General features: G+C 42.7%; 1 protein-coding gene across 1 annotated transcript in view; it reads right to left on the bottom strand.

The window, feature by feature from the left end:
• The window catches only part of LOC133576727 (protein bicaudal C homolog 1-like), a 229,702-nt gene that overhangs the window by 48,078 nt on the left and 155,530 nt on the right, over nucleotides 1–26,094 (bottom strand). Inside the window, exons 6-7 of the mRNA XM_061930088.2 lie at nucleotides 21,651–21,704; nucleotides 1,123–1,305 (exon numbers count right to left, since the gene is read on the bottom strand). Coding sequence (XP_061786072.2) covers nucleotides 1,123–1,305; nucleotides 21,651–21,704 — 237 coding nt within the window. The remainder of the gene's footprint in view (nucleotides 1–1,122; nucleotides 1,306–21,650; nucleotides 21,705–26,094) is intronic.

Raw genomic sequence — 26,094 nt, 5'->3', positions numbered from 1 at the left:
TGTCCCAATGTAATACATGAACATTGTTTTGTTGTCCCAATGTCATACATGAACATTGTTTTGTTGTCCCATTGTCATACATGAACATTGTTTTGTTGTCCCAATGTCATACATGAACATTGTTTTGTTGTCCCAATGTCATACATGAACATTGTTTTGTTGTCCCAATGTCATACATGAACATTGTTTTGTTGTCCCAAAGTCATACATGAACATTGTTTTGTTGTCCCAAAGTCATACATGAAAATTGTTTTGTTGTCCCAAAGTCATACATGAACATTGTTTTGTTGTCCCAATACATAAAATAACATTGTTTTTTTGTCCCAATGTCATACATGAACATTGTTTTGCTGTCCCAAAGTCATACATGAAAATTGTTTTGTTGTCCCAATGTCATACATGAACATTGTTTTGTTGTCCCAATGTCATACATGACCATTGTTTTGTTGTCCCAATGTCATACATGAACATTGTTTTGTTGTCCCAATGTCATACATGAACATTGTTTTGTTGTCCCAATGTCATACATGAACATTGTTTTGTTGTCCCAAAGTCATACATGAACATTGTTTTGTTGTCCCAATGTCATACATGAACATTGTTTTGTAGTCCCAATGTCATACATGAACATTGTTTTGCTGTCCCAATGTCATACATGAACATTGTTTTGTTGTCCCAATGTCATACATGAACATTGTTTTGTTGTCCCAAAGTCATACATGAAAATTGTTTTGTTGTCCCAAAGTCATACATGAACATTGTTTTGTTGTCCCAATGTCATACATGAACATTGTTTTGCTGTCCCAATGTCATACATGAACATTGTTTTGTTGTCCCAATGTCATACATGAACATTGTTTTGTTGTCCCAATGTCATACATGAACATTGTTTTGTTGTCCCAATGTCATACATGAACATTGTTTTGTTGTCCCAATGTCATACATGAACACTGTTTTCTGTCCCAATGTCATACATGAAAGTGTTTTTGTTGTCCCAATGTCATACATGAACATTTTTTGCTGTCCCAATATCATACATGAACATTGTTTTGTTATCCCAATGTCACACATGAACATTGTTTTGTTCATCTTCAATATCCCAAATGTGCACATCTGCCTCACCTTGACGGCGTTGGTGTTGTTCTGGGAGCCGCGCACCACGCCGGTGGCCCTGTAGAGGCGTGTGGGGGGCTTGAAGGACACGGTGAGGTTGTAGGTCTGCGAGATTGCCTGCACGCTCGGCGAGCTGGGGTCCGACTGCATGATGGCGGGCAGCTCGAAGGACAACACGAGCGGGAGCAGCTCCTGTGACAAGAAGGCACAGATGACCTTCAAAGAAATCTCCTCCATCCATCAATACATTTGTCAGGACTTGGACTTTGGCTTGGTTTGTTCTCCCGTGGTGCAAATGAACTGGACTGGTCAAGGCTTGAAGGTGGGTACATGATTTATTTAAACTATCAAAAAAGGAATAAACGAAAAGCGCGCACAGGGGCGGAGGTACAAAACTAGACTTTAAACACAAAACTTGCACATTGGCAGAAACTATGAACAATTAAACAAAACACTAACTGTGGCTTAACAAACAAAAACTTACTTGGCATGGAACCGGCATGAAAAAAAGAGTAGCAAGGGTCATCAGGGTGTGGAGAGTGTGCAGGAGCATAAATGCGGGGATGTCGTCAGGCCGAACAACAGAAAATGAATGAACTTAAATACTATGGACATGATTAGTGAAAGCAGGTGCGTGACTCAAAACGTGAAACAGGTGCGTGACGTGACAGGTGAAAACTAATGGTTGCTATGGTGACAAGAGTGCACAATGAGTCCAAACGTGGAACAGGTGCGTGACGTGACAGGTGAAACTAATGGTTGCTATGGTGACAAAACAAAACAAAAGTGCACAAAAAGTCCAAAATTTAAACCGAACATTACTAAAACAAAACATGATCACACAGACATGACAACATTGACTCATTTTCTACATGCAAATTGTTAATTCAATGATAAACAATTATTTTGTAATTGATTTATACATTATTATTATTATTTAGTTTAACAAGGAGGAAAATATCGTCTTGAAATTTCTTACAATCTTTCTTTGCATTGAATTTCTAGTTTAAAGTCGTCCTATAGACATACTTGCCAACCCTCCCGGATTTTCCGGGAGACTCCCGAAATTCAGCGCCTCTCCCGAAAACCTCCCGGGACAAATTTTCTCCCGAAAATCTCCCGAAATTCAGGCGGCGCTGGAGGCCACGCCCCCTCCAGCTCCATGCGGACCTGAGTGACGTGTTGACAGCCTGTTCACACGTCCGCTTTCCCACAATATAAACAGCTAATGATGGAGGGCGAGTTCTTGGTTTCTTATGTGGGTTTATTGTTAGGCAGTTTCATTAACGTCCTCCCAGCGCGGTAACAACACACAACAACAGCAGTCAAGTTTTCGTCCCCCGTAAAGCAGTTCGTCTGCCGTAAACAGCAATGTTGTGACACTTTTAAACAGGACAATACTGCCATCTACTGTACATGCATATGTGACCCACCCATAATGTGTCACATTTTTGTGTTGATTTATTTATTTTATTTTGTGGTTTTAATTCGTTTTTGGAGCTGTCATTACACATTTATCAGTATTCACATTGGTCAGTAGGGGGCAGTAGGGCGTTTCTTCGCAATTGAATGCTATCACCTGCAGACCGGAAGTGTCTTGTCATTCTGATGAGCGCGACCAGTCTGTGAACAATTGAAACGTCCTGTGTGCTTTTTCCTCCTGTATAACAGGTTAGTTTTGGTGAATCAACTCACTGAATAATATCCATGTGATCTTTATAAGTTTAAGTACACATTCTGATGGTGGAGCCTAACTCTAAAGTGTTTGTGAGTTGTAGTTTGTATTTGTGAATGAATCCAGTGCACAGCTGCAGTAATCAATACAAAAAGGCGACGTGAGTGCGCAATGTTTATATAGGAACTTCTGATCCTAATTCAGGCTCCCAAATTAGAGCTCCCGTTTTCTTATTGATTTTATAATGTATATTTGTATAATGTGTGTGTTCTGAAATAGTGACAGAGAATAGAACAAGGATGGACAATTCAACCCTTAACTCAACAATGAGTAGATGAGTGTTATGTGTGTGTATATGTGTAAATAAATGAACACTGAAATTCAAGTATTTCTTTTATTTATGTATATATATATATATATATATATATATATATATATATATATATATATATATATATATGTAATAAAAAAAAATATATATAGCTAGAATTCACTGAAAGTTAAGTATTTCTTATATATATATATATACGTATCTTAACCACGCCCCCCGCCCCACCCCCGACCACGCCCCCACCTCCCGAAATTGGAGGTCTCAAGGTTGGCAAGTATGCCTATAGAAAACACACTGGAATCGCACTCCATCCACTTTCTACAGCAGTTGGTGAATATATGCTTAAAAACCCTTCTTTTTAAAAAATACTTTTTTTACATATATGTGTGATGACGTATTCAACACAAAATTGGTTAGTAATATTTGCGTCAGGTCCTGCTATGAATCACAGAAGCTGCCCACTGAGGTGCTGAATTTATGCACAGCTGTTGGTCATATGACGAAAACAGGAGTCTGAACGCCGAGTGAACCGCACTAAAGTAGCATTGTTTTGACATTTTGAGTTAAGCTGAGTGAGCGCAAATGAGTGAGGACGGATGGAAATCTGTGGAACGCTCTCCCTGACCACCTGAGGGCACCACAGACTGTGGATGCTTTTAAAAAAGGCTTAAAAACCCTTCTTTTTTTTTTTAGATATATGTGTGCTAGTTCTAGCTATTAGGCTGTTTTATTTTTTATTTTTTTTACTATTTATTTTACTTGTTGGGGGCAGCTATTTGTGGTTCTAGCGTTGTTGTTGTTTTATTGTTTAAATGCACTGTAGCGCTTTGAGGCATACTTGCCAACCCTCCCGGATTTTCAGGGAGACTCCCGAAATTCAGCGCCTCTCCCGAAAACCTCCCGGGACAAATTTTCTCCCGAAAATCTCCCTAAATTCAGGCGGACCTGGAGGCCACGCCCCCTCCAGGTCCGCATGGAGCAATGTTGTTGTAGTATATTGAGTTGGAGGCAATAAACAGGCGAAGGGATGAAGTACGTCTCTTTACTGTAGACTTCAGAACAGACTATAGCCAACATTCACCAGGAGATGGCAACAGACAAACATAGATAAGTCTTTTACATTCCTCCCCTTTTAGAATTGTAGAAGTTACTCAAAATAAATAAACAACCCAACCAACAAAATGCAGCAGCTCAATTAAAAAACTGTACTTAAGCTGTCTCTGTCCCTCTTGATATATATATATATATATATATATATATATATATATATATATATATATATATATATATATATATATATATATATATATATATATATATATATATGTCTTAATAAGGTTATCCAAAAAATAGTGCTCGATACCGTAGTAGAGCGCAATATATGTATGTGTGGGGAAAAAAATCACAAGACTATTTCATCTCTACAGGCCTGTTTCTAGCCTCAATCTGTACCTTGGTATTTACCGTGATGACGGACTGGCAGTGTGTCGCGCCTCGCCAAGGAGCAGCGAGAATACCAAGAAGCGCATATGCCAAATTTTCAAAGAGAACGGCCTACGGATCACGACTGAAGCCAACAAGCAAACCGTCAACTTCCTTGACGTCACTTTCAACCTGAGAAATAACAGCTACCAACCATTCACGAAACCCAACACAACACTCCAATACGTGCACCATGACAGCAACCACCCACCCACCACCACGAAAAGAATACCTACCGGAATTAATAAAAGGCTATCGATGCTGTCATCTAGCAAAGCTGAATTTGACCAAGCAACCCCCCGTACCAAAAAGCCCTTGATGAAAGCGGATACAATTTCACCCTCACCTATGAACCCACGCCAGGAAACCAGCCAAAAAAGAACAGAAAACGAAACGACATCATCTGGTACAACCCCCCCATACAGCAAAAACGTCTCAACTAACATTGGACACAAATTCCTCAATCTGATTGACAAACACTTTCCCAAAGACAACACCCTAAGAAAAGTATTCAACAAGAACAACATTAAATTGAGCTACAGCTGTATGAACAATATACGACAAATCATCTCAAACCACAACAAAACAATTGCAAATGAGCCGTCGGCCCCTGGACAGAGCGACTCCAAAACCAACAAAGGCTGTAACTGTCGAAAGAAACCTGATTGCCCTCTCAACGGGGGGTGCTTACAAACATCAGTTGTCTACCAATCTAAGGTAATACGCAAGGACATTAACACATCCGACACATATGTAGGATTAACCGAGGGAGAATTCAAAACCAGATGGAACAATCACAAGGCTTCTTTCAGGAACAAAAACCTGCGGAATACCACAGAACTCAGCAAACACATTTGGGACCTCAAAGACAATAATGTTGAATATTCAATAACATGGCAAATTCTTGCATCCAGCACACCTTACAATAGTGGTAATAAAAGATGCAACCTATGCTTGAAAGAGAAACTGTTTATTATTTACCGTCCAGACCTGTCATCCCTCAACAAGCGCAGCGAAATTGTAACAGCATGCCGCCTCTGACGGAAACACCTCCTAGGTAACACATGAGCCAATCACCACGCCCCTACGCCAGCCTGTACCCACCCACTCTGTGCCCTATACAAACCATGGTATGTGAATGCTCCCATTAAAATCTCCTGATGATTGAGGGAACCCCCCCTCATGAAACAGGCCTGTAGAGATGAAATAGTCTTGTGATTTTTTTCCCCACACATACATATATATATATATATATATATATATATATATATATATATATATATATATATATATATATATATATATATATATATATATATATATATATATATATATATATATATATAAGAAATACTTGACTTGGTGAATTCTAGCTGTAAATATACTCCTCCCCTCTTAGCCACGCCCACAACCACGCCCCCACCCCCCAACCCCCACCTTCCGAAATCGGAGGTCTCAAGGTTGGCAAGTATGCTTTGAGGTTGTTTGCTCAACGTAAAGTGCTTTTACAAATAAAATCTATTATTATTATTATTATTATTATGCAAGGGCAATATTGTTTAGACCAGTGGTCACCAACCTTTCCCAGTCCAAGATCCCAGTCTCAGCCAAGAACCACAGGAAGCTCTACCACTGCGTCAACTATCTTTATATGTACTGTATTTTCCGGACCATAGGGCGCACCGGATTATAAAGCACACTGCCGATGAATGGTCTATTTTCTATCTTTTTTCCATACTGTATATAAGGCGCACCGGATTATAAGGTGCATAAAAGGAGTTATATTATGATTATTTTCTAAATGTAAAAGACTTCCTTGTGGTCTACATAACATGTGATGGTGGTTCTTTGCTCAAAATGTTGCATAGATGATGTTTTACACATCTTCTTCAAGTCACTTTCTGACAGTCTCTTCAGGATGCACCGTTTTGTGGGCGGTCTTATATATGTGCCTCCACTTCGATAGCGTCTTCTCCCCGTCATCTTTGTTGTAGCGGTGTAGCGTGCAAGGACGGGAGTGGAAGAAGTGTCAAAAGATAGCGCTAACTGTTTTAATGACATTCACACTTTACTTCAATCAATAACGGAGCAGCATCTCCTCATCCGTGGCTCACTAGAGCAACAACAACACCCGAAATGTGTCCAGTGAAAAACCGGCCCACCAGAACTCTCTAATAACTCAAGTTGGGTGAATAATGTAAAGTCACTACACCGGTATGTTTTAGTGCTTTCATGGCGAGTTTACTGACAGATATAAGTAAGAACTTTACACTACTTTATATTAGAAATGGCAACAGTGGAGGATGAATGTCACATAACAAGAAGATAGAGAAAAAAAAGAAACTTATCGACTACGGTGTCGTCACGGACTACAAAGGCGGACGCGCGCAATTTTTCAGGATTTATGCAGATCCCAAATACAGATCAGCAGGTACCAGAAGGTAAGCCCCACTCAGTGGCCTAGTGGTTAGAGTGCCCACCCTGAGATCGTTAGGTTGTGTCAGGACTTGGACTTAGGCGTGGTTTGTTCTCCCGTGGTGCAAATGAACATTTGGACCAGATATGACTTGCAGGTGAATACATATTTAATTTTACAATAACAAAAGGGACAAACTAAAGGCGCGCACAAGGGCAGGAAGTACAAAACTTGACTATAAACACAAAACTTGCACAAGGGCAGAAACTATGAACAATTAAACAAAACTTGCAAACTATGGCTTGAATAAAGAAAACTTACTTGGCATGGACAAAAAAGGAGCAGCGTGAACGATGGACATGAAAAGGAGTTAGAAATGTGTCGAGCATAAATGTGGGGATGTCACCAGCAAGACAAACTAAAAACAATGAACTTAAATACTACAGACTTGATTAACGAAAACAGGTGCGTGACTCAAAACGTGAAACAGGTGCGTGACGTGACAGGTGAAAACTAATGGGTTGCTATGGTGACAATCAAGAGTGCACAATGAGTCCAAACGTGGAACAGGTGAAACTAATGGGGTAATCATGGAAACAAGACAAGGGAGTGAAAAGACAGAAACTAAAGAGTCCTATAACTAAACAAAACATGACTTAAAACAAAACATGATTACACAGACATGACAGGTTGTGAGTTCAAACCTCGGCCGAGTCATACCAAAGACTATAAAAATGAGAGGCATTACTTCCCTGCTTCACTCTTAGAAATAAAAGTGCTAAGTAGAACCATATAAGGTTCTTCGGCTCGTCCTCATAGGAGAACCCTTTTTGGCTCCAGGTAGAACCTTTTTATAAAGGTTCCACCTGGAACCCTTTTGGAGGGTTCTACCTAGAACTGTGTGTGTAAGGTTCCACCCAGAACCCCCCATGAGAGGTTCTACAAAAAACCCACGCAGGGAGTTCCACTAAGAACCCTTTCATGTTTCAAGGGTTTCATCTAGAACCCACACAGGGAGTTCCACTAAGAACCCTTTCGTATTTCAAGGGTTTCATTTAGAACCCACACAGGGAGTTCCACTAAGAACCCTTTCGTATTTCAAGGGTTTCATCTAGAACCCACACAGGGAGTTCCACTAAGAACCCTTTTGTATTTCAAGACTTTCATCTAGAACCCACGCAGGGAGTTCCACTAAGAACCCTTTCGTATTTCAAGGGTTTCATCTAGAACCCACACAGGGAGTTCCACTAAGAACCCTTTCGTTTGTCAAGGGTTTCATCTAGAACCCATGCAGGGAGTTCCACTAAGAACCCTTTCATTTGTCAAGGGTTTCATCTAGAACCCATGCAGGGAGTTCCACTAAGAACCCTTTCATGTTTCAAGGGTTTCATCTAGACCTGACACAGGGGGTTCTAAAAACATCCCTTTTCAAAGGTTTTCACCGATAACCGTCTTGTCTTCTGAGGGTTCTATAAAGAACCATATTGTATTCTACAGATCAGTTTAGTTCATATTATATTGTGGTCATTTATCATGTTGACATTGAACAAACATTCAAAACATTTTAATGAGAAAAACATTTATTTAAAGATAGGCACCATTATTGGCAAATGTTATCAGGAAGTATGTCCCTGGTGACACAGGATCTTACCCATGCTTTCAACAATCCCTGAAGAACTCTTTCTTCCAAAAACGGTTCTCTGGATCAAAATAGTTCTTACTGGAACCCTTAGTGTTAGTGAGAACCCTTTTAAAACCACTTATTCAGAAAAGGGGTTTTAAAGGGTTCTCTGGATCAAAATGGTTCTTACTGGAACCATTAGCGTTACCAAGAACCCTTGAAAAACCCTTTCTTCGGGAAAGGGTTTTTCAGAAGCAAATGGTTCCAGTTAGAACCTCAGCCCTTGTAGAAGAACCCTTATTTCTAAGAGTGTTGGCACTCAGCATCAAGGCTTGGAATTGGGGGTTAAATCACCAAAAATGATTCCCGGGCGCGGCACCGCTGCTGCCCACTGCTCCCCTCTCCTCCCAGGGGGTGAACAAGGGGATGGGTCAAATGCAGAGAATAATTTCGCCACACCGAGTGTGTGTGTGTGACAATCATTGCTACTTTAACTTTTTTTAACTTTACATTTACCGTCCTGTGAAAAGGAGTCAACAATGCACTTTGAAGTCCATTATTGTCTCCAAAGCTAACAAAGATGGGCAAAGACCAGAAGGACGAATGCCCTCTTGTACGTCAACAATGCTTCCCTTAATAGCTTTCCACTTGAAAACATTCCCAGTATGAAGGCCATGGATGATTTGTTCAGACTCTGAGCCATTTTGTTCTGATTAAGTCAAACCACAGCAGATATCAGCAAATAAGACAGACGGACGCTACGACCTTACTCCGTGGAAATGTACACTTGTGCGTGCAAAGGGCTATGAACCCACACGCGTGCACACACACACACACGCACACACACACACACACACACACACACAGAGTTATCCAAACACTGGCTGTTGGGCCGAGCGCCACAAAGGGTTTGGCTTGCAGTGAAGGGCAAGCTGCATGAATGTCTCCAAGCAAAGAAATGCTTGACTGATCAGTCCCATATGCGATGCTATCCCAGCTCCACTCTCCTCTCTGAGGGATGGAGAAATGTAGGTCAGACCGGAGAAAGGCCAGCCGGACGCTGGATATGAATGAAGAATGGGCAGGCTTCTTTCTTATGTTTACATGGCTGGTGCTGACTTCAGCTTTATTAAAAAAACGAGGGCCGACAGTTTTGGGCTCAAAAGGCTCTGGCAGAAAAGGTAAGAGATGAAAAAAAAAAATGAAAAAAAGGTAAAGTAACCTTCGATCACAAAGGATTGTGGGAATCCCCCTGATCAAGCCCGACCTTGCCACATGCAAACAGACTTCTACCCAGCAGAACCAGAGCCCATACTGCTGACTGACTGTCTGAACTAGGCTTGCAAAGGCATACCTGCCAACTTTTGAAATCAGAAAAACCTAGTAGCCAGGGTCCAGGGGCCGCAGGCCCCGGTAGGGCCAGGACAAAGTCCTGGTGGGGGGTTCAGGTCGTCCCCCGACGCAAAATGATTATTAGCATTCAGACAGGTTAAAATGTTGCTAAAACCATCACTTTTCTATCAGTCACAGTGACTTTTCAAAACAAAAATATTACAGCAAAAATCATATGGGTTGATTGACATGTTTATTATGTAAGATAACTTCAATAGTTTGAAATTATTTTGACAGTTAATGCCAGTTATCCTGTCAACCTTTCACAAGACTTCAATTTGTTAATTGAAAGTATAAACACTTTTCACAGTAAACAAATGGTAAAACAGTACTAAACAATTCCATAAAAAAAAAATTGGTGTCATTATTAACTTTCTGTCCAAGCTTGTATAATCTACTGCCTTGTTCAATTGTATAAAATATTCTGTGCCTAAAATTCACATTTCTATCACAATTATCATACTGTAAACATGGTAAGCTAACTTCATTAAAATTAATAGTCCTGTCAATAGCATGGAATTACAATTCAAATGTAGTTTTCTTGTAAGCCTTTCAAAAGAATTCAAAATATGAAAAATTAATGAAAATTAATTTAAGCCATCAGACACTTGAAAAGTGGCACATCGCATCTCTAATGTAATCATTTGAACTTTTCAACAGAAATAGCACTGCAAAAATATTAAGGACATACTTCTGTATTTTGGTAGTTATGCTGTCAACATTTAACAAGATTTCTTCAACTTGGACTTGAAAGCATAAATAGTATAAACAATTTTAACAGTATAACAGTACTAAACAATTCCAATAGATAACATTGGTGTCATTACCTTTTTGTGGCTAAAATCCGAATTTATTCTATCAGATTGATCATACTGCAAAAATGATATGGTAACGTTATGATAAGTTTACTTCATTAAAATGTAATTCAATAGCATCATAAATAAAACTTCGGCATTTATCACATCCAAAGAATCTGTTTGGGCGACGAAAAACGTTGAAAGTTTTCCACTTGTATCGCTAGCAACGGCATTAGACTTGTGTTTTTTTGTCCCAACGTGGTCTTTTACATCGCTAATTCCTCCGTGTCCGATCGAAAAATCTTGTCTGCACAAGGTGCAATTCGCGTAGTTTTCACCCTTTTTGGAACGGATAATTATTCCCGGATAGGCTTTTGAATATTCTTCACGGAATGACTGCAGTTTTCTTTTCGGTTTAAGACTCGTTTGCGATTTTTCTCCGGCTGATTCCATGATCGTTCGCTCGTTTGGAAACAATGGCAACTGGTGCCTCGTGCTTGGCAGCGGTGCTATAAATAGCCTCGCGCATGGCATTCGGAATGGCTCGATAGGAAGTTACGGGAAGCAGTGTCGATTGTCATTGTTGTTACGCGATTTCGTGAATAAAACTTTAAAAACAATTTTTTTTTTTAATTAATGAAAAACCGTATTTTTTATCACTGCAACCGTAACCCGGAATAGGTTGATGAAAACCGTACTAATTACGGGAAAACGGGAGTAGTTGGCAGGTATGCAAAGGGGTGGAAAGTTTCCGGTAAATTTCCGGAAACATTCTGGAAATTTACCACGGGAAGTTAAACTCGGGAAGTTTGGAAATTTTGAAATTTTTTTTGATTATTCAAAATTGGACGGCGTCCATCTTATTGTGTAGAATAAGATGAGAAGCTTGTAAAAGACTAATGCAATGCCACACACAGATATAAATAGTCAGTAAACAATTGGAATAGTCTTTAAAAATATTTGACTGATGGACAAATGAATAGAAATAGGCTAGATGAATAAATGAACAGTCAATCAGCATGCTAAATCAAACTATAACCTACATTTTTGTACATAACAATATGTACAATATACACACTGCAAGTATATATATAATGTAGTAACAGACACCTTCATAAAAATATGTAATATGTACATTATACACACTGTGAGTATATATATATATATGTATATATATATATACACACATAATGTAGTAACAGACACCTTCATAACAATTTGTAATATGTACAATATACACATTGTGAGTATATATATATATATATATATATATATATATATATATATATACACACACACACACACACACACATATATATATATATATATATATATATATATATATATATATATATATATATATATATATATATATACACATACATTGATATATACAGTATATAATTTATATTTATTTATTTTGCCGTTTTTGTTTACATGTTAAAGGTGTTTTAATAATTATACATGCATGTTTAACATATAGATTCCTTTCTTTCATGTTGACAAGAATATAAGTTGGTGTATTACCTGATTCTGATGACTTGCATTGATTGTAATCAGACAGTAGTGATGATAACGTCCACGTTTTCAAATGGAGGAGAAAAAAAGTTCCTCCTTTCTGTCTAATACCACATGAAAGTGGTTGTTATTTGGCATCTTATTTGTCCACCTTCCATATTCGTTTTTATACACTTTACAAGAAATATATTGGCGGCAAACTCCGTAGCTTGCTAGCTTGTTTGCGCTGGCTTTCGGAGACTCTTATTTTGAAAGCACAGGCGCGATGGAGCGGGACTTTTATTGTGAAGACAGGAACTGTGCAGTCAGTCTTTACGGTTGGAATAAAAAAGGGTCTTTTTTCCTTCACACTTTTGATTGATTGATTGATTGATTGGAACTTTTATTAGTAGATTGCACAGTACAGTACATATTCCGTACAATTGACCACTAAATGGTAACACCCCAATAACTTGTTTCAACTTGTTTAAGTCAGGTCATGTGACCCCTGGCTCTGTTTGATTGGTCCAACGTCACCAGTGACTGCATCTGATTGGTGGAACGAAGTGAAACGTCACCAGTAAGGCAGGCACTTTGAAGGTCTGTCAGACAGACCAAAACAAACAAAGCGTGCATTAACAGATCGATCAAAATTAGTAGCGAGTAGCGAGCTGAATGTAGATAAAAGTAGCGGAGTAAAAGTAGCGTTTCTTCTTAGGCCGTTAATTGAAATACTCCCACACTTTTGCCGACTTTTGGCGTGCTTTTTTCGCCTCGCTCGCACCGCTCGCATCGTCTGCTTTGCGCTCCGCCATGACGGTAGTGTGACGTAAATATGCGACGCGTCGACGAACAAAAACGTCCTCGACGTATTTACGTAACCGATGACGTCGACGCGTCGTTTCAGCCCTAATATATATATAAAATGTGGTAAAGAGCATATATTGCATGAGTGCATGGTGACACATATATATATATATATATATATACTATATATATATATATATATATATATATATATATATATATATATATATATATATATATATACATATATATATATATATATATATATATATATATATATATATATATATAACCCCCCCGTACCAAAAAGCCCTTGATGAAAGCGGATACAATTTCACCCTCACCTATGAACCCACGCCAGGAAACCAGCCAAAAAAGAACAGAAAACGAAACGACATCATCTGGTACAACCCCCCATACAGCAAAAACGTCTCAACTAACATTGGACACAAATTCCTCAATCTGATTGACAAACACTTTCCCAAAGACAACACCCTAAGAAAAGTATTCAACAAGAACAACATTAAATTGAGCTACAGCTGCATGAACAATATACGACAAATCATCTCAAACCACAACAAAACAATTGCAAATGAGCCGTCGGCCCCCAGACAGAGCGACTCCAAAACCAACAAAGACTGTAACTGTCGAAAGAAACCTGATTGCCCTCTCAACGGGGGGTGCTTACAAGCATCAGTTGTCTATCAATCTAAGGTAATACGCAAGGACATTAACACATCCGACACATATGTAGGATTAACCGAGGGAGAATTCAAAACCAGATGGAACAATCACAAGGCTTCTTTCAGGAACAAAAACCTGCGAAATACCACAGAACTCAGCAAACACATTTGGGACCTGAAAGACAATAATGTTGAATATTCAATAACATGGCAAATTCTTGCATCCAGCACACCTTACAATAGTGGTAATAAAAGATGCAACCTATGCTTGAAAGAGAAACTGTTTATTATTTACCGTCCAGACCCGTCATCCCTCAACAAGCGCAGCGAAATTGTATCAGCATGCCGCCACAGACGGAAACACCTCCTAGGTAACACATGAGCCAATCACCACGCCCCTACGCCAGCCTGTACCCACCCACTCTGTGCCCTATATAAACCATGGTATGCGAATGCTCCCATTAAAATCTCCTGATGATTGAGGGAACCCCTCATGAAACAGGCCTGTAGAGATGAAGTAGTCTTGTGATTTTTTTCCCCACACATACATACATATATATATATATATATATATATATATATATATATATATATATATAATGTGGTAAAGAGAGTATGTTGCATAAGTGCATGGTGACAGTCACAGACCAACAAAGTTTTCCCTCCTGCTGACTCTGAGAATGAAGAATATTATGGGATGCTGGCGCTGACTTGCTGCTTGTGCAAACAACCACGTGGCTCAGAAAGATAAACGCTGACATGTTTCAGCACACAAATATGCAACATTTCCATCACTCCTCAGTTGTGGAGATAAGAGTGGTGGTGGGGAAAGACTTGGCAGGTTTTGGGACAGGTAGACTTATCACATGAAGGGGCTCTGCAATGGGATCATAAGTCATGTTTGGTTCTAAGTGTGTCTGCTCTGCTGCTCAGGTGTGTTTGGTCACCATCACCCAGGTGTGCTGGACATGGACTTGTCTCAGACCGCCTGCAATTGAACTGTGGTGTGGCTCACTTCAACTGTGAACGCTAAACCAGCTTTAAAATGACAAATATGCAAGAGAAATGATCAAATCAACTGGAAGTCACATATTAATTATATACAGCGGAACCTCCATTGGTTCTTGAACGTGGTCCGCCGACCGAAACCTTGGTCAAGTGAAACAGATAAGAAACATGAATCATTGGTTTTAGTCTCGAGAAAAGTCCCTATTTGATATCATAAAATGCACATTTGAAGACAGTATAATGTAGGGGTGTAACGCTACACAAACATGTCGGTTCGGTATGTACCTCGGTTTAGAGGTCACGGTTCAGTTCATTTTCAGTACAGTAAGAAAACAACAAAATATACATTTTTTGGTTATTTATTTACCAAATTTGTAAACAATGGCTTTATCCTTTTAACATTGGGAACACTATAATAATTCTGCCCATGTTAATCAACATTAAACTGCCTCAAGTCAGCTTCTTCCCCAGGGCCATAACCATCCTGAACGGACTGCCCCATTGTCCCTCATAACTGCCTTCTCTTCGGTGCAATAACCCATTCCACCAACCACCCTGTTTTTGTTTTGTTTTTTTCATGTATATATTCATTTCACACCATATTCATTGCACTTCTACATTTTTTATATTTTTATATATTTGCACATTGTTTTTCTAGCATGCACACATCGCACTGTATGGCATGGCCTCAATCTCGTTACCTTGCGTAATGACAATAAAGCTGATTCTGATCAGATTAAATAAAATGACAAAACTTTTCTTCTACATATAAAAAGTGCAACATTAAACAGTTCCAAGTCAACTCATCATGCTTCATTTATTACAGCATTTGGGAAGCCTGTCGTTGATTTATTATGTAAATGTTATATTTTTATCAACATGTGATAGCAGGGACCCTGCCATTCAAAACTAGGCTGCTGCATTACTAATGATTCATGTAACTATAGCTGAAAAAAATAGTACAATAGCAATAGGAGAGACTATTCATCCCTGAACACCATGGAGTTCATGTAGGCTTAATGATGCACTTACCGTATTTTCCGCACTATAAGGCGCACCTAAAAACCACAAATTTTCTCAAAAGCTGACAGTGCGCCTTATAACCCGGTGCGCTTTATATATGGATTAATATTAAGATTCATTTTCATAAAGTTTCGGTTTCGTAACTACGGTAAACAGCCGCCATCTTTTTTCCCGGTAGAACAGGAAGCGCTTCTTCTTCTACGCAAGCAACCGCCAAGGTAAGCACCCGCCCCCATAGAACAGGAAGCGCTTCTTCTTCTACTGTAAGCAACCACCCGCCCGCGTAGAAGAAGAAAAAGCGCGCGGATATTACCGTACGTTTCATTTCCTTTGTGTGTTTACATCTGTAAAGACCACAAAATGGCTCCTACTAAGCGACAGGGATCCGGTTCATGAAAAGACGCAATCTCTCCATCCGCACACGGACTACTATTTCACAGCAATTGCCTAAAGACTTTCAAGAAAAGCTGGCTACTTTCCGTGCATATTGTAAAAACAAGATAGCTGAAAAAAAGATCCGGCCAGAGAACATTATCAACATGGACGAGGTTCCACTGACTTTTGATATTCCTGTGAACCGCAGTGTGGATACAACGGGAGCACGTACGGTGAATATTCGCACCACAGGGAATGAGAAGTCATCCTTCACTGTGGTTCTAGCTTGCCATGCTAATGGCCAGAAACTTCCACCCATGGTGATATTCAAAAGGAAGACCTTGCCAAAAGAGACCTTTCCAGCCGGCGTCATCATAAAAGCTAACTCGAAGGGATGGATGAAGAAAAGATGAGCGAGTGGTTAAGGTAATTTTAAGTTTACGCGAAGAGGCCGGGTGGCTTTTTTCACGCAGCTTCGTCCATGTTGATATACGATTCCATGCGCGCCCACATCACGCTGGTTTTTAATATATTATTAAAGTTTGACTGACCTATTTGACTGTTTTTTTGACATTCCTTTAGCGCAGTTAGATGCGGCTTACAACACGGGGGCGGCTTATAGGTGGACAAAGTTTTGAAATATGCCGTTCATTGAAGGCGCGGCTTATAACCCAGGGCGCCTTATGGTGCGGAAAATACGGTACATTATTATATCAACTATCAGAGGCAGAAACTCTTCATTTAACATAATGTCCTTTTTTGCTGCTTCAACACAGAAAAAGGTAAAGTGAAATAACAGACAGACAGGGCTTTGCTGTCCGTAACACACGTACACACACACACACACACACACACACACACACACACACACACACACACACACACACACACACACAGCAAAATGAGCTAACGTTACGCTAAAAGCTAATTAGCCTTCACCTCAAGCCAGGACTGCGAGTGAGCTGAGCTGCAGTTTATATTTCTAGAAGGTCAACGGGCTCATAGTGATGTTACTAGTAGTTGACTGGGAGGTGTTTATTATCATTTGGGGAGAGTCCGCTGCCTGATGATTACCTGCTTACCTGACTACATGCGCTCTGAATACGCACTGCTGATTGGCTGTTACCGCTCTGTGTGTAACCAATCAGATGGTTGTGTGGGCGGGACAATGCTGGGTGCTGTGTAGAGGACTGACAGAGACAGGCAGAAGGAAGCAGAGGCGGCTACTTAATATGTTCGTGTGGAAACTCGTTCAGTACACCTCCGAACCGAACCGAAACCGCCGTACCGAAACGGTTCAATACAAATACACGTACCGTTACACCCCTAAGTATAAGGTGTACATACTGTACATGTATCAAGATAACATAGGTGAGTCATGGCTCAACAATCTCTTTTTTCTTCATTCAAAGAACAAAGCATGTTTTAGCTATTCCTTGTCCTCCAGTGATAATGGTACTACTTTATGTGTTGCCATGGAGACGAGGATTAGTGATTGAGAAGTAGCTAAAACACTGTGGATGGATTTTAGCCATGTCTTAAAGCAGCTCTTCCTGAGGGTGTTTCAGTGTTATAACTTCACCTTTATCTTGACTTTTTACACCAAAATGCGTCCATTCTCCCTTTTCTGTCTAACACACTGTGTCTGCTTGTAAGTACTCTGTGTGTGTGCGCTGCCCAACATGCTCCTCTGCTCGTAAAACCAACAATGTCAGGACGTGACAACGACGCGCCGTCACGCCCGTTAAAAACAAAACGTAAAAAAATGGGGAAGCGGTGCTTTTCAAACAGAGTATAGTACCGTTTTTCATTCGTTAGTACCGCGATACTATACTAGTACCGGTATACCGTACAACACTACCTTAAACGCATATTTTATTGGCTTTTTGTGAAATCAAAGACAGTAAAGATAACGTATTCAACACAATATTTGCGTTAGGTCATGCTATATATGACAGAAGCTGACTTTATGCAGCTGTTGGTCATATGACGAAAACAGGAGTCTAAACGCCGAGCGAACCGCACTAAAGTAGCTTTGTTTTGACATTTTGAGTTAAGCTGAGTGAGAGCAAATGAGTGAGGATGTATGTAAGTCTGTGGAACGCTCTCCCTGACCACCTGAGGGCACCACAGACTGTGGATGCTTTTTTTTATTAGTGATTCCCAGAGCCCAAAAAAAGTCTGCGGGCTATAGAGCGTTTTCTATTGGGGCTCCAGTACTATGGAATGCCCTCCCGGTAACAATTAGAGATGCTACCTCAGTAGAAGCATTTAAGTCCCATCTTAAAACTCATTTGTATACTCTAGCCTTTAATATACCAAAGACTATAAAAATGGGACCCATTACCTCCCTGCTTGGCACTCAGCATCAATGGTTGGAATTGGGGGTTAAATCACCAAAAATGATTCCCGGGCGCAGCCACCGCTGCTGCCCACTGCTCCCCTCACCTCCCAGGGGGTGATCAAGGGTGATGGGTCAAATGCAGAGAATAATTTCGCCACACCTAGTGTGTGTGTGACAATCATTGGTACTTTAACTTTAACTTTAACTTTAAATAGCCCCCCTGTTAGACCAGTTGATCTGCCGTTTCTTTTCTTTTCTCCTCTGCTCCCCTTTTCCTTGAGGGGGGGGCACAGGTCCGGTGGTCATGGATGAAGTGCTGGCTGTCCAGAGTCGGGACCCGGGGTGGACCGCTCGCCTGTGCATCGGCTGGGAACATCTCTGCGCTGCTGACCCGTCTCCGCTCGGGATGGTGTCCTGCTGGCCCCACTATGGACTGGACTCTTACTATTATGTTGGATCCACTATGGACTGGACTCTCACAATATTATGTCAGACCCACTCGACATCCATTGCTTTCGGTCTCCCCTAGAGGGGGGGGGTTACCCACATATGCGGTCCTCTCCAAGGTTTCTCATAGTCATTCACATCGACGTCCCACTGGGGTGAGTTTTCCTTGCCCGTATGTGGGCTTTGTACCGAGGATGTCGTTGTGGCTTGTGCAGCCCTTTGAGACACTTGTGATTTAGGGCTATATAAATAAAGATTGATTGATTGATTGAAAAAAGGCTTAAAAACCCTTGTTTAAAAAAAAAAAAAAAAAAAGCTGTTATGATCCGCTGCCCGGATCATAGTCTAAGTTTTTCGAGTCACTTGTGTTTTCTGTTAGTTTTGGACTCCTTTAGTTCCTGTTTATGCACCTCTGAGTTTGTTACCATGGCTACGTATTAGTTTCACCTGCCTCTTGTGTAATCAGAGACATTATTTAAGCCCGCTTTTGCCAGTCAGTCGGTCTGGCTTCTTTGTTTGCGTCAGGCTCCTGTTACCTAAGTTTTGCTTGTCTCCTAGCCCCTGCTAGTGATCTCTAGTCTGTGCTAAGTAGTAGCCTTAGCTTCAGGTGCGATCGGCACCTTGTTCCGTCGGTTTGTTTTCTGTTTTGTACCTCTTTGACTGTTAATTTACTATTAAATCATGTTCCTACCTGCAAGTCCTGTCCGGAGTCGTCCGTTTGCATCCTGGGAGACCAAACCCCGCATCACCATACGACCCGGTCGTAACAAAAGCCTTTTTTTAAACATATGTGTGCTAGTTCTAGCTATTAGGCTGTTCTCCATCCATCCATCCATCCATCTTCTTCCGCTTATCCGAGGTCGGGTCGCGGGGGCAGCAGCCTAAGCAGAGAAGCCCAGACTTCCCTCTCCCCAGCCACTTCATCCAGCTCCTCCCGGGGGATCCCGAGGCGTTCCCAGGCCAGCCGGGAGACATAGTCTTCCCAACGTGTCCTGGGTCTTCCCCGTGGCCTCCTACCGGTCGGACGTGCCCTAAACACCTCCCTAGGGAGGCGTTCAGGTGGCATCCTGACCAGATGCCCGAACCACCTCATCTGGCTCCTCTCCATGTGGAGGAGCAGTGGCTTTACTTTGAGCTCCCCCCGGATGACAGAGCTTCTCACCCTATCTCTAAGGGAGAGCCCCGCCACCCGGCGGAGGAAACTCATTTCGGCCGCTTGTACCCGTGATCTTGTCCTTTCGGTCATAACCCAAAGCTCATGACCATAGGTGAGGATGGGAACGTAGATCGACCGGTAAATTGAGAGCTTTGCCTTCCGGCTCAGCTCCTTCTTCACCACAACAGATCGATACAGCGTCCGCATTACTGAAGACGCTGCACCGATCCGCCTATCGATCTCACCATCCACTCTTCCCCCACTCGTGAACAAGACTCCGAGGTACTTGAACTCCTCCACTTGGGGCAGGGTCTCCTCCCCAACCCGAAGATGGCATTCCACCCTTTTCCGGGCGAGAACCATGGACTCGGACTTGGAGGTGCTGATTCTCATCCCAGTCGCTTCACACTCGGCTGCGAACCGATCCAGCGAGAGCTGGAGATCCTGGCCAGATGAAGCCATCAGGACCACATCATCTGCAAAAAGCAGAGACCTAATCCTGCAGCCACCAAACCAGATCCCCTCAACGCCTTGACTGCGCCTAGAAATTCTGTCCATAAAAGTTATGAACAGAATCGGTGACAAAGGGCAGCCTTGGCGGAGTCCAACCCTCACTGGAAACGTGTCCGACTTACTGCCGGCAATGCGGACCAAGCTCTGACACTGATCATACAGGGAGCGGACCGCCAAAATCAGACAGTCCGATACCCCATACTCTCTGAGCACTCCCCACAGGACTTCCCGAGGGACACGGTCGAATGCCTTCTCCAAGTCCACAAAACACATGTAGACTGGTTGGGCAAACTCCCATGCACCCTCAAGGACCCTGCCCAGAGTATAGAGCTGGTCCACAGTTCCACAACCAGGACGAAAACCACACTCTTCCTCCTGAATCTGAGGTTCGACTATCCGGCGTAGCCTCCTCTCCAGTACACCTGAATAGACCTTACCGGGAAGGCTGAGGAGTGTGATCCCACGATAGTTAGAACACACCCTCCGGTTCCCCTTCTTAAAGAGAGGAACCACCACCCCGGTCTGCCAATCCAGAGGGGCGGTACCTCTGGATTGGCAGACCGGGGTGGTGGTTCCTCTCTTTAAGAAGGGGAACCGGAGGGTGTGTTCTAACTATCGTGGGATCACACTCCTAGGCTGTTCTAGTTCTATTTATTTTACTTGTTGGGGGAAGCTGTTTGTGGTTTTAGTGTTGTTGTTTTGTTTTTGTTTTTTTGAATGCACTGTAACACTTTGAGGTTGTTGCTCAATGTAAAGTGCTTTTACAAATAAAAAACTCTGTTATGGAAGTAGGAACATGGAACGTGTGAAACCCAAAACGGGCACTCAGGTCCAAACATTAGTCCAGAACCCAAGTGAGTTGAAAAGAATACAGGTCTGTGCTTGAGTGGACGCCATAACTAATAGGACGTGTTCCGCTACCAAATGGTTCCGGTGGGACTAACCCCCTTCCAAATATGCTCCAACTTACCCTGATTTTAACTCGAGCCGCCTCCACCCCTCCTGGCTGCCCTGCGATGGACACCTGGAGAGCATCAAAACAAGACAACAGTTTAGTCCAAGCTAAGATTCTTGCATGTTTTATCAGACCTCATCTCCATGTTGACAGCACATCCCCAAAATGTGGACTTCATCTTTGAGCGTAATGTTGCCCACATGATGGTGGCTATTTTTAACAGCTCGTTAAAAACACTTTCCCAAGCATATTAGTAACACACAAGTCCCAGAGTAGCAAATATCCCACATGTGCTTGACATCATCGCCCCAACGTGCCAAGAAGTTCTATAGTCGCTGCGGCGCTCGGGACGCATCAGTCAAGCTTTTAGCAGCAGCTTGATGGCTCTCGAGTGTTCAGAAGGAAGTCTCTCAGCATTTGTCTGCCTTTCAGTGCGTCATTCTAGAAATAGGTCCATGTACCGCAGCCATGGATCATTTCCATTCATTAATAAATTCACTTCAAATTGCTGGCAACCTTACAAGAGTTAAGCAGGTTCAGCGCTTTTAGCTGGGAGGATTTTCTCCCAAAAAGCCATTTCAAAAGTAAGTCAATGCAGCAGTAGATGGAGGACACCTGTAGGGGGAGCCTAGGCTCAAAGAAACTGTCAGAATAATTGTATGTAAGTTCCCGGCGAGAGAACAAAAGCTGTCTTTGATCTTACCAAGCAAAAGGCTTGTAAAACTCCACTGTGTACGATGGGAAGCGACATGAAGGTGTCGGTTTCTTTGATCTATTGTGATCCACAGGAAGATCTTGTCTTGACCCGAGATCTACAAAGCGGATAGGAAGCAGGACCTGACGCAAGCTCCAGGCATCTATTCTTTGAACTGTTTTGTGACCGAAGGCATCAGCTGTTTACGACCCCCTCTCCCTTTAGAAACAGCTGATGCTTTGTAATCCATCCATCCATCCATCTTCTTCCGCTTATCCGAGGTCGGGTCGCGGGGGCAGCAGCTTAAGCAGGGAAGCCCAGACTTCCCTCTCCCCAGCCACTTCGTCCAGCTCCTCCCGGGGGATCCCGAGGCGTTCCCAGGCCAGCCGGGAGAGATAGTCTTCCCAGCGTGTCCTGGGTCTTCCCCGTGGCCTCCTACCGGTCGGACGTGCCCGAAACACCTTCCTAGGGAGGCGTTCGGGTGGCATCCTGACCAGATGCCCGAACCACCTCATCTGGCTCCTCTCGATGTGGAGGAGCAGCGGCTTTACTTTGAGCTCCTCCCGGATGACAGAGCTTCTCACCCTATCTCTAAGGGAGAGCCCCGCCACTTGGCGGAGGAAACTCATTTCGGCCGCTTGTACCCGTGATCTTGTCCTTTCGGTCATGACCCAAAGCTCATGACCTTAGGTGAGGATGGGAACGTAGATCGACCGGTAAATCGAGAGCTTTGCCTTCCGGCTCAGCTCCTTCTTCACCACAACGGATCGATACAGCGTCCGCATTACTGAAGACGCCGCACCGATCCGCCTGTCGATCTCACGATCCACTCTTCCCCCACTCGTGAACAAGACTCCGAGGTACTTGAACTCCTCCACTTGGGGCAAGATCTCCTCCCCAACCCGGAGATGGCACTCCACCCTTTTCCGGGAGAGAACCATGGACTCGGACTTGGAGGTGCTGATTCCCATCCCAGTCGCTTCACACTCGGCTGCGAACCGATCCAGTGAGAGCTGAAGATCTTGGCCGGAGGAAGCCATCAGGACCACATCATCTGCAAATAGCAGAGACCTAATCCTGCAGCCACCAAACCAGATCCCCTCAACGCCCTGGCTGCGCCTAGAAATTCTGTCCATAAAGGTTATGAACAGAATTGGTGACAAAGGGCAGCCTTGGCGGAGTCCAACGCTCACTGGAAACGTGTCCGACTTACTGCCACCTTACCGTGGTAGAAGAGTTTGCGTGTCCCAATGATCCTAGGAGCTATGTTGTCCGGGGGTTTCTATGCCCCCTGGTAGGGTCTCCCAAGGCAAACTGGTCCTAGGTGAGGGATCAGACAAAGAGCCGCTCGAAGACCTCGATGAAGAACACAAACGAAGGACCCAGATTTCCCTCCCCTTGACGCGGGTCACCGGGGCCCCCCTCTGGAGCCAGGCCCGGAGGTGGGGCACGATGGCGAGCGCCTGGTGGCCGGGCCTGTCCCCATGGGGCCCGGCCGGACACAGCCCGAAGAGGCAACGTGGGTCCCCCCTCCAATGGGCTCACCACCCATAGCAGGGGCCATAGAGGTCGGGTGCAGTGTGAGCTGGGCGGCAGCCGAGGGCAGGGCACTTGGCGGTCCGATCCTCGGCTACATAAGCTGGCTCTTGGGACGTGGAACGTCACTTCGCTTTGTAATCAGGGAAAGTCCAAATAAAAGAGGAGGCGTAGAATTCTCTTGTCAGAGCGTGGTGGAAGACTTTACAAGAGTACAGCCCAGATGTTTCTCCTCATTGAGCTAAATTGAATCCTGTCTCTGTTTAATTCCTTGCTTCTTGTCTGTTTAATAGATGTCATCGGTGTTTGAACCTGACAGAAACCCTAACAGTGTATTAAAGAAGAAGGATACAAAAACAGCATGTTATTGTTAAAAACAATCCAATTCTGATATTTGTTCTCTCACATAGTCCAGTTCAGGTATCTAGCGGGGCCGGAAAGGACACAACTTTTCTATAATTTGGACTAAGACCAAACAGCTTGAAGGTAACTTGACAATAAATATAATATAATGTTGTTTTATCGTAACAGTGGTGCGGTTACATGGTGAAAATCGCTGTTTGGCCCACGGACTTTTGGCACATTTTCACTTTGGCCCTCAGAGGCAAAACGTTTGCGCACTCCTGCTCTAAACGACACAAAATTGGGCCTAATCCATTTTTTTCCCCTTTTTCTTTCCAAATAAGAATCGATAGGAGAACCATTAAGCAGAATCAAAAATGGAACCGGAACTGTAAAAATCTTATCAGTACCAGTCCCTCTTGGTGCCTCAAACCTTTTCCAACAATTTGGAATACATGGTTTGGTTTTCCAAGAAAGGTATTTTTTTAGAACGATTGTTTCTAAATTATCACAAAAGCTTTGTATTACATTGAGTTCCTGGCAGGGAAACGGGAGCTGTCTTTGGGGCCTACCGGGAGGAAGGCTCGTAAAACTCCACTGTGACTTCAAATCGGACAGATGACAGGATCTGCCCAATTTCCAGACGACCTCTTTTTGAAGTATTTTATGAACCCTTTCTGAACTATTTTACGGAACTCTTTTTGAACTATTTTACGACCTCTTCTTTTGAACTGTTCGGTAAGGCAATGCTGTTTATGACCCACTTCCCTCTGAAAGCAGCTGTGGTCAGGTGGGGGGAGAAAGTCAAATAAAGAAGGACGAGTGCAATCTTTTGGCAGAGCGTGGTGCAAGACTGTACAGAGAGTACAGTGGCCGCGTCTCTCCTCAAAATTGAGTCCAAATTGAATTCTGTCTCTGTTTGATTCTTTGCTTCTTGTCTTGTTTAATAGATGTCATCAACAAATGTTTCCAAACTGTACTGTCACTTGAATGTGTTTTAACTAGCAACACTGAAACATATATTTATATGTTGTTGAAATGTAACTTTACATGTCACATGTTGTTTCCAGTATTTGCTATGGAAAAATGTTTGAAATCTGAAGAAAGTGTCAGGCATTTTTGTGCTTTCCTTGACTGTTGCTCCTGTCAAATGTTGTCATTTCAGGTGTTGGTTATTTGATATAGGCCACTTCAAAAATCACACAAATAGACGGCAAAACTCTCTAATGTATGCCACTTGGAAATCCAGACAGATATTTGGATTATAGACCAATTCAGGATACAGGCGGGCCTTTTCTGTCAGCCCAAGCCCCCATGAAACAAGCCAGGTGGCCCCTAGAGTTACTCACATTGCCTCCAGCAGAGAAAAATGCGTATTTTCAGACCACAAAGTCGCCCAGCTGAAACAACAGAGGAGTTGGGACGTAGATGTCCATTAAGGAATCAGCAGGGGCGGCCCTCTGCAGCCGTCAGGCCACTACGCACACTAACTCTCAAGTTGCTCGCTCTAGTTTGCAAACGTCTTCTTTCTGCCCGAGTGGGAGGAAGCCTCCGCTAACATGTGTGCAGCGCCACTTGGAGAAAATACCAACATTGCTGTTTGTGTCCGTAGGTCAAGGTCAAGGTTTGGGAGGACACAACTATGGGACAAGGTCAAGGTCAAGGTTTGGGAGGACACAACTATGGGACAAGATCAAGGTCAAGGTTTGGGAGGACACAACTATGGGACATGGTCAACATTTGGGAGGACACAACTATGGGACATGGTCAAAGTCAAGGTTTGGGAGGATACAACTATGGGTCAAGGTCAAGGTCAAGGTTTGGGAGGACACAACTATGGGACATGGTCAAGGTCAAGGTTTGGGAGGATACAACTATGGGTCAAGG

The sequence above is a fragment of the Nerophis lumbriciformis genome, linkage group LG02, assembly GCF_033978685.3.
Source record: "Nerophis lumbriciformis linkage group LG02, RoL_Nlum_v2.1, whole genome shotgun sequence".
Lineage (NCBI taxonomy): Eukaryota > Metazoa > Chordata > Actinopteri > Syngnathiformes > Syngnathidae > Nerophis > Nerophis lumbriciformis.
This window is presented reverse-complemented; position numbering and strand designations above follow the sequence as displayed.